This window comes from Sodiomyces alcalophilus (assembly GCF_042370955.1).
Source record: "Sodiomyces alcalophilus JCM 7366 unplaced genomic scaffold ACRALscaffold_4, whole genome shotgun sequence".
Classification (NCBI taxonomy): Eukaryota; Fungi; Ascomycota; class Sordariomycetes; order Glomerellales; family Plectosphaerellaceae; genus Sodiomyces; species Sodiomyces alcalophilus.
The window spans coordinates 2,118,547-2,137,727 of record NW_027263535.1 but is presented as its reverse complement, the minus strand read 5'-3'; the positions used below and the strand labels follow the sequence as shown (position 1 = coordinate 2,137,727).

At 55.9% G+C, this 19,181-nt stretch overlaps 6 protein-coding genes across 6 annotated transcripts; 2 read left to right on the top strand and 4 right to left on the bottom strand.

Annotated features, from left to right (window-relative positions):
* Positions 1 to 107: 107 nt before the first annotated feature.
* Positions 108 to 2,715, bottom strand: ACRALDRAFT_1011429 (uncharacterized protein; the record flags this gene model as incomplete). Its single annotated transcript, XM_071014719.1, has 4 exons — positions 108 to 1,392; positions 1,654 to 1,719; positions 1,799 to 2,553; positions 2,611 to 2,715. Coding segments are annotated over 4 exons (2,211 nt in total), but the record flags the coding sequence as incomplete, so codon positions are not given.
* A 1,232-nt stretch (positions 2,716 to 3,947) lies between these two features.
* Positions 3,948 to 5,166, bottom strand: ACRALDRAFT_2068163 (uncharacterized protein; the record flags this gene model as incomplete). The annotated part of the gene is made up of 2 exons (XM_071022119.1): positions 3,948 to 4,272; positions 4,352 to 5,166. Coding segments are annotated over 2 exons (1,140 nt in total), but the record flags the coding sequence as incomplete, so codon positions are not given.
* A 1,116-nt stretch (positions 5,167 to 6,282) lies between these two features.
* On the top strand, positions 6,283 to 7,038 carry ACRALDRAFT_2027577 (uncharacterized protein; the record flags this gene model as incomplete). Its single annotated transcript, XM_071020475.1, has 2 exons — positions 6,283 to 6,531; positions 6,595 to 7,038. The coding sequence occupies 2 exons, from the start codon at positions 6,283 to 6,285 to the stop codon at positions 7,036 to 7,038; spliced, it is 693 nt and encodes a 230-aa protein (XP_070874950.1).
* Positions 7,039 to 7,224: 186 nt separating this feature from the next.
* Positions 7,225 to 8,532, bottom strand: ACRALDRAFT_2042169 (uncharacterized protein; the record flags this gene model as incomplete). The annotated part of the gene is made up of 1 exon (XM_071021222.1): positions 7,225 to 8,532. The coding sequence occupies one exon, from the start codon at positions 8,530 to 8,532 to the stop codon at positions 7,225 to 7,227; it is 1,308 nt and encodes a 435-aa protein (XP_070874949.1).
* Positions 8,533 to 8,555: 23 nt separating this feature from the next.
* ACRALDRAFT_2047946 (uncharacterized protein) lies at positions 8,556 to 11,924 on the top strand (the record flags this gene model as incomplete). The annotated part of the gene is made up of 9 exons (XM_071021541.1): positions 8,556 to 8,568; positions 8,625 to 8,647; positions 8,703 to 8,759; positions 8,792 to 8,827; positions 8,897 to 8,926; positions 8,984 to 9,077; positions 9,112 to 9,223; positions 9,274 to 9,317; positions 9,388 to 11,924. The coding sequence occupies 9 exons, from the start codon at positions 8,556 to 8,558 to the stop codon at positions 11,922 to 11,924; spliced, it is 2,946 nt and encodes a 981-aa protein (XP_070874948.1).
* An 857-nt stretch (positions 11,925 to 12,781) lies between these two features.
* ACRALDRAFT_2104376 (uncharacterized protein) lies at positions 12,782 to 15,336 on the bottom strand (the record flags this gene model as incomplete). Its single annotated transcript, XM_071023182.1, has 2 exons — positions 12,782 to 14,681; positions 15,005 to 15,336. The coding sequence occupies 2 exons, from the start codon at positions 15,334 to 15,336 to the stop codon at positions 12,782 to 12,784; spliced, it is 2,232 nt and encodes a 743-aa protein (XP_070874947.1).
* Positions 15,337 to 19,181: the final 3,845 nt, after the last annotated feature.

Sequence of the window (19,181 nt, the reverse complement as noted above, 5' to 3'; positions counted from 1 at the left end):
AGCTCAACATCCCGCGCGAGAACCAAGCGACCGTCGCCAGTCCACTGAGCTTCATCGTCCTCTCGCGACATCTCCTTTTCCAGGTCTTGCGTACCGTGACCTTGACCGACCCCGAAGAATCCCCCGACAGCCACCCGCACCGTCTCCCTCCAGAACCCTTCCACCACCACCCCGGCCTCTCCCGTCCCCGTCTGCCGGAAATCCGGGAAGGCGTTGACTTCGAGCAACCACGCCGTGCCCGCGGCATCGACAAGGAAATCGAGCCCGAACACTTCAAACGCGTTCTCCAGCGGCTGGAAATGAATCGGCATGCCCCGCGCCGCCGCCTCGAAGAGGTCGCCCGTAACAGTGCGGATCTGCGCCATGATGTCCTCCCCCGTCTGCCGAGGCAGAGCCCCGGACGAAACGAGGTCACGAAGTCGCTGGACCGCGGGTAAAGACTCGGAGCCGGAGCCGGAGCCGGATTCAAACCTCCCCTGCCGGAGACACGTGTTGGTAAGGTGAACATCCAGGTCCTCGTTGCCCGATTCCCACGGCGGCGAGTACGGCTTGGCGGCGAAGAGGACCAGCACGTCGTCGTAGACGTACACCTTGAGGCTGCCGACAGCCAGGACGTAGACGCGGAGGTGGAACTTGCGGCCGTCACCCGCGAGGGGCATCGGCGGGTGGATGTATGGCTGGACGACAAAATGTCGGAGATGCGATGTCACGATGTAGTCTTTTCCTTCGTCGGCCCCGTCCTCCGCTTCGTCCTCGTCGTCGCTGTCCGGCCTCTCTTCCTCCCACTCATCGAATATCCCCTGTAACTCGTCCATGGTGCTGAACAGCTTGATGCCCTGCCCGCGATCGCTCATGCCAGGCTTGAGGATCCACCACTCACGTTCCGCCGCGCTTTCTTTCTCTTCATTCCGGTCGAGGCTCTCGCGCAGGTCAAACGCCTCGACGAGCGCGTCGTCCAGGAACTCGGCGTAGTCGACCTCGAAATGCTCGCTCCGCTTGACCCCCTTTTGGAGTGCCGAACCCGGGTTCTTAGCAACCCATGTCTCGACCGTCGCCGAGAGGTAGTGCTTCCTTATCAGGGCTTTGCGGATGATGTAGCTATTGATCAGAGTCGACTTTGGATGCGATGCGGCGTGGTCGAAATCGAGGGCTTCGTAGGGCATGATCTGCAACACGCGCGCCGTCGGGTCCGGGAGGAGTGCGCCAAGGGACACAGGCTCGTCCAGGTTGGTTGTCTCCGAGGAAGGGGGCAGGGAGAGCGGTGCCCAGGTACCTTCTGCAGCGAGAGATTTCATGGCCGACATGATCAGGGGCTGGACGTAATCGTCTCCGTAGTCGATGAGGGCGTAAAACTTAGGCTCCTTGGGCGAAGCTCCTTCATGCTTAGCAGGCCTCACGGGAAGACCCTTTTCAGATGCGCCAGCAACTTTCGGCGGTCTGTCAAGACGAAAGGTAAGACTCTGTTCTATTGGTGTATCGCACAAGTGTAAAAATACAGGCGAAATCTCCAGCGTCCCTTCTCATCGAGGACCATCCCTGAGTTCATGTAGAGCGTAGAACCATGATCTGACCTCTAACGTCTTTTTTGCATCTATTCTTCAAATCCGAAGCATAAGAAAACAGGGGGTTCGAGCCCAGAGGCCAAAAACTCACAAGACTAGCTCCTTTTCGTAGAGATGCTCAGCGGCGTGCCAGAAATTGGCCTTTAGAGGCGTCACACTAAAGAATAAGTCAGTAAAGGTCGAAGAGATGGATTCGTGACGGAAAAAAAAGGAAAAAAAGAAAAAAAAGGACCAACCTGGTATGGCCCTCCTGAACAATCCAGCCGTCGTTTCCAGGGCCCGCCTCTTCGACGCTCTTGTACACTTCCCCAAACTTGGGAGACCACTTGAAGTACCTCGAGCCCTGAAGATCGGCAACGACACCACCCTGGACTTCGCCCTCGGCGCCCTCGCGTATCCTCTCCTCCTCGGCGTCCCCGTCGGGGGCCGATCCCCCCACAACCTCCTCGAAGCAGCTGCCCTCGCGCCAGTAGTTCTGCAGCACCTTGGCCCAGATGGTCTTGTTCTTCTCGACGCCCTCGACGAGGGGCACATTGACGCTGTAGAGGTCGAGGCTGCGGTCGGCGGGCCAGTCGGCGTAGAGCTTCTCGATGACGCGGACGCCGTGGCGGGCGGCGCCCTCGATGACGACGGGGTCGTGGTTGCGGGTGAAGAAGGCGAAGCTCAGGGCGATGGCGCGGTGGCCGCAGACGGCGGCTTCGAGGGCGCCGCCCAGCGTGCCGCTGGAGAGGGCGAAGACGGCGGTGGTGTTGCGGCCGTAGTTGGGGCCCGAGACGACGAGGTCGACGGGTCCGCGGTGCTTGAAGAGGTGGTGGAGGCCCAGCTGGATGCACGAGGCCGGGGTGCCGTTCACCAGGACCCATTCGGCGTCGGCGTCAAAGTTGCCCGGGGCGCCGTTCGGGTCGGCGGTGGTGGGGTGGCTGTGGGTGGTGCCTTGGGACTGTTCGCCGTGGAGGTGTTCCGAGGGCCGGTAATAGAGGGGCCGAACAGCCTGGCCGATGATGTGGGCTTTTCCGATCCAGGAACGTTGGGTATGCGGAAGACAGACGGAGACGGTGTGGCCGGCCTTTTTCAGTTCGGCGACAAGGGTAGCAACGTAGGGAGACGAGTGAGGTGACGGAGGGCCGTCGTCGTTGGTTACGAGGATGTGCATTTTGACGGTCTAGTCTAGATAACGAACAGATGAAAAGAAAAGAGGGATTGGGCAGATTTTACTTGACGGTGAGGGAAGGAAAAGAAAGAAAAGAGAGACGGCAAGGTGAATCGATTCGTCTTGAATACAATGCGCCTGGATCGGATCGTAGGTGTAGTTCGCAATTTGATTTCTAAACGGAAAGAAAGAAAGGGCGACTCAATTCAAGAAAGGTCGTGATGAGCCCCGCGCCATATACAGTAAAAGTAAGGGAAGGAGGGGTCCATCGGCTCTTGGGGGAATTCGCGTGGCAATAGCGGGGCCGGTTGACGTTTATCGGAAGTCGTTGGACACCGACCATTCAGGTTGGCGAAACTGTCGTACTTGTTGTACCTAATGATCCGAATTCGTATCCGATCCGTACCACTACGTTTGTACCTTGGAGATGGACTCGTACAACGTACATATAGGTACACCGTCAATTGTCAAATGGCACTTTTAATTTAGAGCGAGTTACTACCTAGCAATAGACGTCGCAAGAGGTTTCATCAATATTAGTCGTCCCGTCGTCGCCCGTTCTGTGACGGCTACACCGACAGATAAGGCGGACACAGAGCACGTTTACAAGCCCCCTCTAGCTAATGATTCCTTGTTCCCGACGCCAAGCCTTATCCCTTTCCTGGCCTTGACTCGGACCCGACCCAGAGTCGATCTGACTAAGAAACCTGCCCTGCTGTGTCCATGTCCCTCAAATTGCAATTGCCCTCTCGAAACCCGCGAACCAATCCGGCCAAACAAGAAGGCAAAAAGAAAGAAATACAAAAACCAAGTGTAATTATTGGGGGACTGCATTGCCGTTCTTGTTGTGCAAGCCATCGTACCCGGCCAAGCTGTTGTTGCCGCGGTATGTGCGCGTGCAATCCTCGACACAGGATGACCTGATAATAAGTGTACAGCCAGCCAGGGCAAGATTGCTGCGAGAAGTGTAAAGAGGAAAACAAAAAAATAACCTAAAGGGAAGATAGATGTCCCTTGCCGGCCGAAGAAGGAACACGCAAATGGGAAGCCGTAATTAGCCGAGACGTAATCCTCACACTGATGATACTGACGCTCGGTGGGCATTTGTAGACCAAAATGTCTCCCTAAACACCTCGGCTGCGCTTGGAATCCGAAGGCGTCAAGCTGGACTCTGCCGACCGTTTGGGGACGCGGTCCTCGCTTAACAAACGGCTGTAGGTTGCCATGGACTTTGAAGGCGTTGATTCCTCCGCCTTGGGACCAAACCGAGTTCTCCGCCGCGTGTCGGGAGGAGTGGCGGGCCCGAACCGGGGAGCAGACGGAGTGGATGGGCCCGACTTTTCAGCAACCGGGGTTTCAGTTGCTTCGTCCTCCGTCTCTTGCATGTCATCGTGGTCCTCGATATCCGTCACCGCCTCCTCGTCCTCCGGCGTGACTTTCTCAGCCGTCTGGAAGAGGCGTCGAGGCTTGATGGATGACCGGGTAAGAATGGTCCGTGAGCCCTCTGCGTCTTCGTCTTCTTCGTCGACGTCAAATTTGCGGAACACCCTCTTGCCGCGGCTGCAGTAGTGTTAGTAAATCTTGTCTGTAACCGACGAGCGAAAAGAAAGAAAAAAATGTTGCGAGTTGAAATACTTACAAAACAAAGACCATGCCATCCTCGCGCTCCAGAGCTTCGTCGATATCCTGGGAACCTTCCCCAGGAACAACGACGTTACGCTTGCTGCGGCGTAGACGAGGTTCGGGCCGGGTAGTTTTGTTGTTGTTGTTGCCGTAGAACGGGTTATCCGCGCTGGTGTCGACCTCGGGGACGCGATCGCGGGAATCTGTGTAGATCTGAATGGGCTCCTCGGCTTGCTCGGCCCTGAAACTATCCATGGAGATACCGGTATACTTTTTCGGCACACGTTTCTTGCGCGCACTTGGGCTGCTCGTCGTTGTCGTCGCCTCGTCACCCGGAAAGAGGTTGCGCGCCACTGCCTGGATGCTGGCGGCTTGGGCCTCGGTGGGCGGCCTCTTAGGCGTCTTGACCGGAGTAGGCAGCATACCGGAGCGACGGGTAATGGACGCCGTGCGCGACTCTTCCTTCTCCTGGTGGTTCCGAGGTTTCTCAAAATGGAGGCGGGGAGCGGCCTTGGAGGTACTCCCGGAGGCCAGTTCACCTGAAGTCCGACGAACGGAATCCGAAGCGGGCTGCCGCCGTTTCTGCGGCGACGCAATGGGCGACATGATGGCGGCGCTCGACGAAACGGCCGACTTCCTCGTGGTGCGAGGGGTGCGATGCGATGAAGAAGGGGATGGAGTTCGGTTGGCAGCTCGTTGCGAAGAAAGTCGAGCTGACCTGCGGCAAGGTGTATAGGGCTCCCAGTGGTCGCTATAGCCGTGTTTGGGAGTTGGGGGAGTTCGGATGCCGTGGGGTGGAGGCGAAGGGGTTGAAGTTTGGAAGGACGCCATTTCGATCGATTTTCTGATTTTCTTTTCTCGAAACGGAAAGAAGGCAATTCGGGAGTCGGATGAATTGGGTAGGTAGGGCAGGCAGGCACCTAAGTGAAGGAAGGCACCCGGGCGGTGAGGGCAACTTTCACTTTTCTTTCACCTGAAGACCAAATGGGTTCGCCCGGTTGTGGTGATTTGCAAGACCCCTTTAATCTGACGGCGCGCATATATGTTCAATAAGATGAACAGTCAAGCCACAGAGTCGTTCTGATGCAATGATTGCCGGACCAGCTCTCCTGTATAGTTCGAGGCGAGGACTGTTATGCCACCGTTATGTCGAGAAGAATGCGTTCGAGGATGGATGACCCGAGGGAACAACAGATACAGATACTGCGCAAATGAATCTTATCAAACTTGTCTGCGCATGTTCTGTTTTTCTTGTCGAGTAACTATATCCAGAAGGGCAATGCTGTCTCCTGGGGTAGAGAATGGGGATGAAAAGTCGTTTGTTGTTGTTGTTATGGCTGGGTAATGATAGGGCCGTCAGTGCCTCATCGAAAGGGAGAAATGCAGAATGCAAGGAAACGAGAGGAGAGATGAAGTGGCCGATAACAAAGCCGTTGCAGGTGGGTGCGGGTACATGAAGGTGGCTGGTGGCTGTCTGCTGTCTACCAATGGCACCAACCTCCCTGTCAAACTGCCGTCCCAGCCCCCCAATTTCACAGGGCTGCGTTAAAATTAGGCGAGACCCACCATAATAAAAGACGCGTTTCCCAAGTATCTTGGACGCGACTTTTCGCGTTCCTCTCCGTATCCGCACGTTGACAGCCACAGCCAATCCCATGCCAATGGCACTCAGTTGCCATAGTTGCGTAGAGATGCCAATTTCCTACTCCGTACTAGCGTACTCTTCAGCCTCGCCCCGCCTATCGTGCAACGTACTTCGTACTTTCGATGCTTCCAACAAAGACCCCTCTATTTTCTGGTACACCGCAAAAGACGTCATCGCCAATCAACCCAATCAACCCAAGCCTTGTTGAATCTTCTGCGTCGTAGAAGCGAATTAAAAAAAAAGTATCTCGAGCAGCCGACTGGATTTCGTGAGGCACCGAAAGTGGGCAGCCTCTCGTCATCATGGCCGACCCCATGGACGACTCCATCACCGAAGACATCTGGGCATCTCCAGAACAGCAGCCCACCAAGAGGCCCCAAACTCCCAGAACTCCCAAGACACCGCCACCGCCTAGGACACCAGGACCCAACCAAGGGGACGAGTATGACAGAGAAGACAAATTGCGCAAGGAGCTCGAGGGCGTTCGGAGCATCAACGCCTCCATCGAGGCCGTCATCAGCACACTCGAGAGGGCCCAAGGAAACATGAACGTATGTCTTGCCGTGTTCATCTCGGTGTCGTCCTTTTTTCCGTAATCCTGACCCGTGCCACAGACCGTATCCGGCACAGTAAACCATGCGACAACGTTGCTCAACACCTGGACCCGCATCCTCTCCCAGACCGAACACAACCAACGGCTCATTCTCGACCCAACCTGGCGCGGCGCAACCCAGGACGTGCTCGACATAGAGGCCGAGGCACTCCGGAAACAACAGGCCGCGGAGCGCAGGGCGGCCGAGGAGGAGCGGAGACGAGAGGCGGCGCGGCGGAAACGCGAAGAGGAAGAACAAGGTCGGCAGAAGCAAGGGGTTATCGGCCGCACACCCAGTGTCCGCGGTCGCGGGACCGTCCGGGGTAGGGTGCGGGGCACGACCACGTCGCATACCCGCGGCTCCAGCTATTCGAGTACGAGCGCGTCCGGGACAAGGATCGGTCGAGGACCTTCAGTTTCGTCCACACGTGGTACTCATCGGGGCCGGGGCCGGGGTGCGACGTAGGTTGGACAAGGTTTTGGTGGGACGAGATATTGCGGTCGGGTGCTTTTTTGGCGAATGACCCGATACTGGGCTGGACTAGCAGGAAAAACTCCCAAAACATGGCGGCACGTAACCGTAGCGTGTGTGTGTTGTGCAATCCTCCCTGAGGACCAGCTGTCGTGGCACGGCGGGTCCGTGCCATTTTGTTCACTTCTTCTTGAAGAATTCGCTCAGCTTCTTCATTCCGGAGGTGTTGACCTTCTTCAGTTCCTTGACACCGCGGCTCTCGTTGGCTTTCCGCTTCTTCTCCTCTTCCATCTTCCTCTTCTTCTCGGCCCGTGCCTCCTCTTGTTCGTCGTCCAAATGTCGCTTCCGGGAGTAATCGGCCATGGACCGTGCCGAGGCAGCTTCAGCCCGCAGCTTGGCCAGTTCCGCGAGATAGGTCTCCAGGGGTGTAAAGTCCACCCCCGACATGGCTTGTTCTCTAAGCAGACCTTCCAGGCGGGTAGCCGCGTTCGGAGAGACGTAGCTCGAGCAGATGAAACCAAAGGCGACTTTCAGCCTCTGTAGTGCCACCACATCATCCGAAGCTTTCATCGAGCTTGACACCGAGTCCTCCACCATTTCGCCGTTCACTGATGTGGCTGCTGTTGATGCCGTCGATGCAGACGAATTCGTACTGTCGACAGTGGTGGCCGAATCCACAGTACTCGCCGAGGATTGGGATTCGGCCGATTCGATGACGGGGACAGTATCGGCTGGCTTGGTTTCTGTCTTGACGACATCGCTCTTCTGCACACTGAGCGGTGCCTCGAGGACCTTCTTCACGAACCTGTCTTCCATACTGGGCGGCAACGAGGTCGAACTCAGGGCCCTGGCTTTCGACAGAATTTCTCCCATGAGCTTCTTCTCATTAATTCGGAACATCTTCTCGTCTCCAGCCTCCACTGTATCGCATATGACTCCCATCCTTGCCTCGAATAATGCCCTCGTTTTCTCGCATCGTAGCACCTCTGAAAAATGCGTCGACCCAGAGTCGGAAATGGAATCAAAGTGGTCCTCGCTGGTTAGAAAGAGACGCTTCGCATCGTTCGACTTGGAGGCGGCCGGAGTGGCTAGCAGCGCGGGCAATACCAAGAAGAGAGGATCAACCGGGGTGGCAACGAACAAGTCGGCGCCATTGGTGATCTGGGTCGGAAGCTCCGCCTCTTCTGCCGCCGGGGTCGCATGTTTTCGTTCGATGAGCCAGCTTCTCGGGGTGGTCTTTGGGGCGGCAATCTGGGTAAACTCGTAGAGGCCAGACTCGGGACAAAGGAGGTATCTGGTAGGTTTCGAGTAACGGGGATTCGGTAGCAGTACGATGCGGGCAGCACTTGTGGCCTTTGTAGGGAGAATGAACACTCTAGAGGGCTCTTTCGAGTCTACTGGCAGCGCGTATCTAGATTTGGAGACGACAGGCTCGCTCTGGTCACCACCTGCAGCTGGAGCAGCTTTAGCTGACCTCGTCCTCGCCATGAGGTCCGAGAATGGGCAGAATGATGGGAGCTGAGGGTGGAAGAACAGGGGTAAGGAAAAGACAGAGTAAAGACAATGATGACGAGTTGAAGACAAAAGTCAGACAAAGAACCAAGTGTGAAAGCAGTTGATGTGCCTACCTAGGTAGGTGTATGTCTCTGACCGGTTAGAAATCACTCGAGGAAGTACGTACGAAGTACGACGTACTGGTACGCGTTGAGCGCGTCGTGTGTATTACATAATCATGCAATTTAACGAGACGCGTTTCCATGTTTCAATCAACGCCCTTTTACGCGTCACACGTATCACGGGCTAATTACGGAGTACACCCAATAGAGGCTTGGGAACACGAACATGTCCACAGCCTCTCCAAGACCTCCCAGACCATTTTTTTGTCACACCTTGCGTAAGCTCTCGTCATCTCAGGATCCCTTGCTGCCATCATCACTAGACGCTGAGTACCGCTGGCCCACAAGGCTCCATCGATCCATCCATTCATCCATTCGTCCATTCGACCCATCCTTTGTTATCTCTCCCTCAGAATTGTCCGAATAGCTCCCCCCGTCGATTCGCAACAAGTCCATCTTTCTTCCAGCAAACGCATGACGGAGTCCGGTCCCGCTGCTGGCCTCGCCCCCGGTCGGCGGTTGGGATTGAGATACTCGTCTCAAGTAATTTCTATTTTCGGAACGTTCGAAGAAGACCGACCCAACCAGCCATTTCGGAAGTCTCCCACTATAGAAAATCTCGGTTGATCGTCCCAATCGTCTCATGCCACCTCGTCAGTGACTTCCGCTGCCCGGAAAGAAAGAAGAAGAACAAAGACCATGCAGGATTACTGACAGCACCCCCCAGCCACGCAAGTCGACGAGCCGCAATGGCCTCCACGATCTCCACGCGAAGCCCTCCTCAGCACCCCCGGCGGCCGTGAGCGCCTCAGACGGTTCGCCAACCGCACCTCGCCCTCTCCTTCCCCTCTCGGAACTGGACGATCACGCCCCAACCTCTCAAGACCTACGAAGACGGCCGCGATCGATATGGAAGACCAGCTCGTTCTCGACGACGATGACGACGAGGAGACACTCCAGCTCAAGCTGCAGGAAATCCAGGCCCGCTTAAGGTTGAAGAAGCTCCAAAGTGCCAAGGCGAAGAAGATCGAAGCAAACGACAGTATGGAATCACCTAGGCCTGAGGCTGCCCTTCCATCTCCGAGGGGGACGGCGCAGCAACGTCGTCCGGCCCGGCCCGCATCGCAGAATACCATCGAGATCCCGGTGTCACCTGTACGACGAGCAAGACCCGAGCCGGCGGTGCAGACGTCTCCCAGTCGAGTCCTACTCGGTATCGACAAGGGCCTCACCGCCAAGGACATCTCCCTCAAGCGAGCTCCTAGCCTGCGGAAAAACCACGGACCACAGTTTGGGCGGCAGCAAGGAGGCTTACACCAGCAACAACAGCAACAAACCCAGACACCTGGAGGGTACCTTCAGCGGTCAAAACCACTCAATCCAAATGCAGTGACACAGCAGCAGCAATTCACAGACCCTCCTCGTCCCCTCACCTTCAACGAACGTCTTGCGGCCGCACGGACGGAGGAAGACGGCCGCCATGCGCAGCGGGTAAAGGTACAAAAGATACGGTCAAAAGCCGTCTTCGGCATAGGCCAGAAGGAGATAGAAGACCTCAGGTCCAAGGCCGTAGAGCTCCCCGAAGTACCGGAGCAGGCCCCCGAGTTTAGCCGGGACGAGGTCTTGGCCGGGGAAGATGCGAGCAAGAGCTCCGCCGGGATGCAGCGTAGCAACACGGCACCAAGTCTTGGTCTCGCGTCACAGCCAGCCCGCGACAGACCGGTACAACCCAACGCGTCCCGAAAAAAGACGCCGCCGGACCAGGTATCCGAAGCGGAAGCCACCGCCTTCGAACCCTATTCCAGCTTCCACCTGAGCCGGCGCATCGTTCCCCACAACGTCCTCACCCGCAACCTCTCGGGCAAGAAGATCATGGTCATGAAAGACCTGCTCCGGCACGTCAAGTCCCCAAACTACGAACTCCCCGACGTTGAGCAGGACATTGTCTTCTTCGCCGTCGTGGGCAAGCGCTCCGAGCCGAAATTGCACCAGGCGCGTCCGGACCGGAACGGCGTGAAGCAGGACCGAAGGGGCAAGTACATGATCATGACGCTGGTGGACTTCAAGTTCGAGCTGGAGCTCTTCCTCTTCAACTCGGGCTTCACGCGCTTCTGGAAGGTCAGGGAGGGCACCGTCATCGCCATACTCAACCCCACCATCATGCCGCCCCCGGCCGGCCGCGCCGACACGGGCCGCTTCAGCCTCGTCGTCAACTCGGACGAGGACAAGCTCATCGAGGTGGGCATGGCGCGCGACCTCGGCTTCTGCAAGAGCGTCAAGAAAGACGGCAACATCTGCGGCCACTGGGTGAACCGCAAGCGCACCGAGTTTTGCGAGTTCCACACCAACGAGGCCATCAAGGCCCGGCGCGCCATGCGGGTCGAGGTGAACGCCGAGGCAGCCTACGGGCGCCGCAAGGTCAATTCGTACGACATCCACATCCCCACCCAGAAGGAGCTGCGGCGCGGCCAGTACGACCGGGAGTCGCAGACCCACTGGTTCGCGAGCAAGAGCTTGAGCTCGGCAGACCTCATCGACGGAGTCGGGAAACTCGTCGACAGGCGCGAGAAGGAGGAGAACCTCAAACGGCGGCTCGTGGCGCAGGAGCGCGAGCGGGCCATCCAGACCAAGTTGGGCAAGATTGGCACGGGCGCTGGGAAGGAATACATGAAGCAAGCGGAGAGCCAACAACAAGCTGCCGTGTCTGCTTCTGCTGCTGCTACTGCCAACCAGGTGTCGTCGTCAGTCGCATCATCTTCATCCTCCACGCTGCCCGGAGCGAGCTCAACGCCTCATCCATTAACCTCACAACCCCGCGAGGCGGCGCCCAAGCTCGACGCCAGAGCATTGGGCTTGATAGCGCCGCCAGGCAAAGAGCACGTAATCCATCTCGGACCTATCAAGCGCAAACGGCCCGAAAGCTCCCAATCCGGGTCGACGAGGACATCGTCGTCCCTTGCGACAGACGCGGGACAGGGGCCCAAACCCGGTAATGGCGGGTTCGGATGGGGCGGGGGACTGAGGGATAAACTATCGAGAATGAAGGACGGCGAAAAGCTGGTAGTGTTGGATCCGGACCGTCCGCCCATGCGGAAAAAGACGCGGTTCGTCACCGAGAAAGGGATCCGTGAAGCCGGGAGGGAAAGCCTGGGTGATGGGCTTCCTGTGGCGCCCGGCGCCGTAGGGCAAGGAGGACAAGCACGAGGAGGCATGGTTACTCTGGATGACGATGACGATGACGATGAATTGGTTATTCTCAGGTAAAGGCGCGGCGTTAGCGGTCTTTTCATGTTGGGATATAGATGGGTTTAATTGCGATACCACCACATGACATCGAATCCCAATGCTTGTTTGCTTTCGGGGATGAACATCCAGGCGATGATGCAGTTGGTCTTGGAGACGTGCAGCTTCGAGTCTGTCTGTCTGGATCGAGAAGACCCAGTTGGAAATTGGCCACGGACGTCCGAGAGATTCGATGCCCAACTCGTCACCAACTCGTCGGCCATAAGGCGCGTTCGGAGGATGTTCTTGATCCGGTAGACTTGGATTCCTTCGCCTAAACCAGGCACCCGAGAGATGCGCGCTGCTTGGTGGCGATAGTCATCTGCTGTACGACTCACCCGTGGCACGGCACGCCTTTGGGCACAGGGCCTTCACAATCACGCCTTCGATTGCGTGATGTTCGTCATTTCTCCCCGGATTCTCACCCCTAACCGCCAACCGCCCTTTCGATACTTATCGACCAGCGATCCCGCCCTCTGGATGGGACCACTGCTTGCTCATCTCTTCCATCCTTTTCTCTCCGAGGACGCTATTGCAAAACGCAGCTCAAGAAATCCGGTATCGAGTATCCGTATTGATTCATCTCGCAGTCCCTGCGTCAGGTCATCTGCTTCGTCGTGAGAATTATCCTGGCAAAAACATTGTACGCCCTAAGCGCCTTGGTCCCAACAAGTTCGTTCCGTTTCCATGTACGAAGGTCCAGATCCCGTGGTATATCACTCGCGGCTCCTCGCCTCTATCCAACTCCGAGTCCCATAATGCATCCGCCTAGTCCAGCATCCGGATTGCTTCCCCGTGAAGCATTCAGATCGTCCGACACCTCTCGCCCGGGCCATCAATTAATTACCACTACTGGCCATACCAGCCGTCGGAGCGAACCCGTCATACATATCCTCGTCGCTGCTCTCGTCCACATCCTCGAGGCTCAGCGGGCTGTGGGCATGGCTCACATCCGCACTTGCCAGCCCACTAAACGTGCCCGCAGAGTGAGTGCCCCCCATGCTGCTCAGCGCCGAGAACCCGCTGGAGAGCCCACTGGGCCTACTCACGTTACGCAAGCCGCCATTGCCTAGGCTGCTGCTGGCCATGTCCACGGCACTGCCGCTGCGGCTTATCGACGGCTTTTCCGGCAGCTTCTTCAACAACCCCGTCGAAATGTCGAGCATCATCATGGCGAATTCCGTCAGCCCCTTGCCCTCTCCCGGCTTGGAGCTCACCGAGAGCGTCCATCGGTACTCGCTCAACCGGCGCCGGTACCAATCGGCCTCCTCCTGGCCGGGACTCGTGGCCCAGAGCAACGAGCCAAAGGTGCCAATCAGCGCAAAGTTCGTCTTGGACGCGAAAAACCAAAAGGACCGCAGGTGAGCCGGCGTGAGTCGGTTGACAAAGTCCATGGCCGAAATGAGTCGGGCTTTTGCGGCGCTGCGGCATATGTGTTCGACGTACGGATCTAGCGTCGACGCGGGTGCCACGATCGACCGGATGACGCGGCGGTGAAGCGTGATTTCCGTGGCGAAATAACCAAGGTGAAGGTGACCAATGCTGGATAGCCGGGTGCCGCTGCCCGAAGACACCGAGCAGAGACTTGAAGTGCCGAGCGAGTTGTCCATGCGTATCGAGCTCGGCAGCCCGGCATACCATTCCTTTAGCTTCAACTGGATAGGTTTGGCGAGAGATAGTATGAGATGGGTGCCCTGCGGACCAGCGTCCTTGACGTTCTGATTCGCCTGCAGCGTGTAGAAGGTGTCGAGTATCTCGGCGAGGATTTGGGTGAGCACCACCATCTGTTGGAACAACGTTCTTCCCGTTTCGATCTCTCGTTGCCCTTCTACGTCATCCTCATCCCACTCCACGTCAGGAAAGTCGTTCTCCGAGAGCGGTTGCACTGCCCAGTTGGCAGGCATGATGTGAGACGGCCGTCCGTGGACCAGAGCACCCCACTTGTCCTGCATATACAAGGCCCACGCGAGTCGCTTGCGCAGTCCCTTCTCCCACGGCGGAATCTTCCAGTTGGAGCAATCCAGGTGCAGGCCGAGTTCCTGCGATATGGCCACCAGCTGGGCCGTGGGCGCCCACTGGTCCCCTTCTGGCCGTTGTGATAATAGCAGGCCGGCCTGGATCGTCGACAGTTTCGGTCGGTGCATGGCGTCGGCAAGCGTGGTGCGGATGAGCCGCTCGAGCTCACGGACATCCGGCCGTGGCAGGCCGGTTAGCTCTTTGTCATGGTCCCACCAGTTGATGGCGAGAATATAGACCGCAGCCAGAAGCGGCGGCGAGAATTCGCGGTAGCCTCGCTCGTACTTCTCAAAGAACACCGTCTTCTGGATGATGGGGAAAGCCGGGTGTACGACGCGGAAGTAAAGATCCACTAGCTTGCGACCGTGCGGTCGGACAATGGCCTCGACTTCTTCGACATCTTCTAGGATATGGTCATAACCGAGAGAGTTGTGATCCGGAAGCATGAGGAAAGTGTCATCGTTGCTGACCTTGCGTAGAGTCCCTCGCGACAAGAGACTCTCGTCATGAGGGTCGAACGGAGACAGGTTAATAAGCGACGGTTCGAAATCAGTCGTCGGTCCGATATATTGGCTGTAGCGGTCGTTTTGGAGACCGAGAGTCCTCCTAAGTAGGGTTGGGCCTCCAACATTGGCCATATCTTCGATGAAGGAGTTTGCCATGCTCGAGAGACTCGATTGTTGGTGCTGACCCCTTCGTCGGATCTCAGACTTTCCCGGTGAGCTGTCGGAACCAATAACATGTTAGAAATTTCTGCTATCAACATGGCCGCCATGCATCACGCCGAGAGAGCGGGTCTAAGAGAGAGGGTGTGATAAGGTGTTAGGTGGCACGCCAAGCCAGGGGAGGCAGCGGTGGACGCTAGAATCAGGGAGAAAACGACACACGACGGCTCCCGGAGAAGCAAAGAGTGTTGCTTCCTCCCTCCCTCCCACCGCCCCCTTTTCGCAGAAACGGGGTAGGAGACGATGTGAAAAACCAATGGATGGCAAAGCAGGAAAGAAAGAAAGAATGGGATTGTGTGTGTGTGGAGACGAGGAACTGACCTTCTCTTGCCGTCGTCGGCCAGAGCCCCGTTGAGCTTCCGCTTCCGGCCTGGCGGACTCGAGACAAAAGAACACTCGGAACCGCGGTTTTGGCATGGAAGACAGCCCTCCTCGTCGTCGTCGCTCAGAGTGCACTTGATCCTAAAGCGTTGACATATGTCACAGGGATTCGGAGCTCTGCCTGTGTACGAAGCGTCTGTCGATTCCTGGCCGGTCATACTGCCGTGGCGATACGAGTCCAAGCTGTCTTGGCGGTAAGGTGGTCGCGCAGGTTTGGGAGCAATGGCGATCGGCGCCGTCCTGGTGACGAGAGGTTGACTCGATTTGGACATGATGACGGAAGAGATCGGACGGGTAGGTGGATATTTTAGGTTAAGATAAGGAGTTCCCCCGTGGTATCGCTACCAGCAGCAAGAACGGGATGAAGGGCAGCCTAGGTGATACTAGCCGGGGCCGATGTAGATGGTGCGGTCCGCTCCCGGGCTCCGTGGGAGGGTTAATCTAACGCGTGCCAGTTGAATGGCCGGGAAGCTAGGTGGCTCCCCGATGAAGCGCTTAGAACCAGTAAGGACTCAAAAAGAGATCGATGAGCTCTGGCTCGTATGTTGGAGAGATGAGTATCTAGTAGTGACGATATGACGCAATGGCTCCCCTCCCAGGAAAATGGTCAAGAGGTTCGGGGGTATACGTTGTGTGGATGGTAGTGTAGCTCGTTGCCACGCCTGGCGGGCCCTAACCGGGGTTCACTCCTGTGACAGGAACCACCAAACGGGCTTCTCTGATAACGGTTGTGTCTGAGGTAGGTCGGTAGCAGAGATGGCTCTCTGAGTGGTGGAGAGGCAACTGGGCGGTATGCGAGATCCAGATGCGGCTGCAGAGGTGGCTGGCCACAGGGCAAGATAAGAGCAATCGAATGAGTAAAGAGGCCAAAAAATACCCAATTCCCGGTGGATATTCGGGGGCCACCTAGATGTGACGATGTCGTGAAATTATCTCGACGAATGGATAAGCAACGGATAAAACGGCGCAGGGCCGATGCGAGAAGTGGGCGAATCCGGGTTGACTTGCGGGCGGGTTTCGGCTGGGGTCCCCGGCACCTGCCCGGAGATGAAGGTTGAAGTAATCGTATGAGGTACAGAGCACGAAACTGGAATGACAAGATGGGATGGTAAATCGATAAGGCTGCTGTCGGAGATCTCTTCTTTAGATGCGATGCCGTCCTAATTTCAGGTGATGAAGGACGCGAGTATGAGATAAGCCAGGGTTTTGCGCGTCATTGGCCGACAGGATTAATGCTCCGGGTCCGTTGGATTACGAAAATCCCAACCTAGACGGAAAACATGATAGAAGAGTATTGAGGAGAAAAGTGTGGGAGTGGGATGTTGTGTGGGTGACGAGAATCAGGGCGATGGAACAGAAGGGGAGAGGAAGAGAAGAGGTAGGAAGGCGAAGGCGAATGAAGGTTATCAGAGATAAGGAATCAGAGACGCCGCATGGTAGGTACTGGTACTCCGTGGTAATAATACAGTAAAAATAACAATAATTCAGCGGCGGGGAGCGACAAAACAAGAGGTAGGTAGGTAATGGAATGCCTAGTCTTACGTACCTTTAGTCAAGAACAGAAGGAAAGTACAAAGTAGGGAAAGTACAATGACACGGACGTACTTGTTGACTGGTAAAACGCGGGAATGCCTGGGCAGACGTACGAATAGATACGGAGCAAAGAAACCAAGGTAGCGCGAGGTAAATTATCCATCCATGCAAGATTCGAGATGGGGATCGGGCCCCCCGCCCTTTTCGTGGTTCCGCCCAACGTACTGAGTACACGTACAACGTACTCGTACTCAGTATTACCATCCTTGGACTTGTAAGAGGCTGGCGGGCCCCCAAATTGGGAACGCTTGCACGCGACGCCAATATGCAGTCCTTCAACGGGGCGCACCCGGCTAGGGCAGCCAAAGAGAAGACTACGAGGTACTTCGTAGGATGGATGGTGCGTTGGTACCGGCATACATATGTATTGTCACACGAGTATGTGTATGCCAGCAATCGCCCACCAGGCATCCTCATCTCTCCGTGACCACAAGTTCCGGCAAGTTGACCATCCTGTACGACGCTGGCGATCGAACGCTTCTATTGAGCAACTCAATACCAGCGGCATTACATAACGTGCTTTGTATTTGTATCCCGCGGGTGATGTAGCGTAGCCCGAGTTTTCAGGAAATGAGATCCAGCACCAATCTAGGCTGGATCAGTCTGATCTTCCCAAGGTCACAAGAAATGGGATAATGGCATGCCATTTACGGGGCCTAGGACTGGATCGGGAGCGTCTCGTGACGGCGGCGTGGCATCTTGAGAAAAGCGAGGGGGAATACGGAGGTGCTGTGGTCGAGAAGTCAAGAGACGAGGCTATGAGATGTGAGAGGAAGCACAGGGGCCATTGCGGCCCTTATCTCTCGCCCTATGAATTCGTACGAGAGACAAATACATAATAAATTCCGATATGTTTGGCAAGAAGGGCCTTCGGTACTTTGAAGAGACTTTCAGGGAACCTGAGGAAATCTATAAAGAGGAAGCAGAAATGCAGGGAATATGGACTTGAGAAGAAGTTGATACAAAGTAGAGCGGCTGATGCAGGCTGACGTCCCGGTAGCCCGCGCAGCTTTGGTCCATTTGCTAATGGAAAAAACAGGGATTCCTCTTTCTGCCAGAAGCTGTAACGTAATAGATGGCACCGGGCTTGGCCTTGTCCGAGTCAGAGCCTTGGCAACGGCGCACGACCGCCTTCTCTTTCCGTACCCTGTTCAGGGAGAAATGCGAACGAGTTACCTTGCATGTCATTGGTCGCTTCCGAAGTGGCAGGACCCTTCACACTTATCATTGCCCAATGGTTGGAGACTCTTCCCGGGACGTAGCGGGGCGGTTCGGGAAACATCGGAACGGCGAAGACGTCGACACGGGATGCGAAGTCGAGCGCATACCGCGTCTTGTCAGTCAGGATTCAGGAGACCTTTTGTTTTGCAAGAGTTCCGTCGACACTACTATAGTTTCCATGACATTTTTAATGTTAGACCCTGCAAGCTGTCTGCGACATTTTCTTTCTCGCCCCTTGGCATTGGAGGGCTTCAACCGGCCCGCGCTTCCTTGGTAGGTTTCATGAAGCACGACGGTCCTGAGCTGATGATAATACTCAATGCAGGTTACTGTATCGAGGTCGACTGGAGATTCTTATGGATACGTACAGAGGTACACTACTTCATTGAACAGAATGCGGGGTAATTGTGGAGTAATGCCATCAAACTCCAAAAAGGGACTTGGGCTGGGAATTGTCCCAATCGATTGGTTCCTCATCGCAAACTGATATCACTCGACGAGGTGTAATCAGGTCTATTCGTACATATATATACCCAATGGATGATTGTGTCGTCTTTCTTCCCTCCAAGCTTTCATATTATTCATACATTGTGCCTTGCATGGTGAGAAAGCCTCGAAGCTTTTCGTCTTGTCATGACATAATTAGGTATACAGAGTATACCTGTATGAATATAGGCACATTTTATGGCGTCTAAACACTTTCTGCTGAGCGGCGAACCCGACGAACGACATCAGGGTCGTCCCCAGGGTCTTCTGAGGCCAATTCGGAATCTCGGCTGCCAACCCCTGACTTGCTATCCTTGCCGGCATAGATCCACCTTCACGATCTCTTACTCAGTAGCTTCGAGTCGGGGATCCCACCAACGCTAAGGTTGCGCGGCGGCATAGATACGTACCAGTATCACAATTCCTGCTTGTCCGTAGGGTAATAATATCTACCACTGTAGCTAGTTCTCCGTAATTGCGCGCTTTACCGTATAGCAATTATTCGCAGCAGGTAACCATAGGAACATAGGGAGTACACCCTCCCATTGAACTTTTTGAGGTCCCGGGCCCTGACTACGTAAATAGCACATATCTATTTGATTATCATCACGTAACACGTCAACCCATATGGGCCCATGGCATACGTTGTATATAAGGTGCTCCCCAAGTAGGACACCAAATCTTACAAGTCGAGTAGTTACGTACAGTTGTCATACCCCCTGAACACATTCACGCTTTCCTCCGTGCAGCCTAAATGGAAGACAGAATCTGTATCACGACCTAAGCATAACCCCAACAACCGGTGATACAGTCGGCT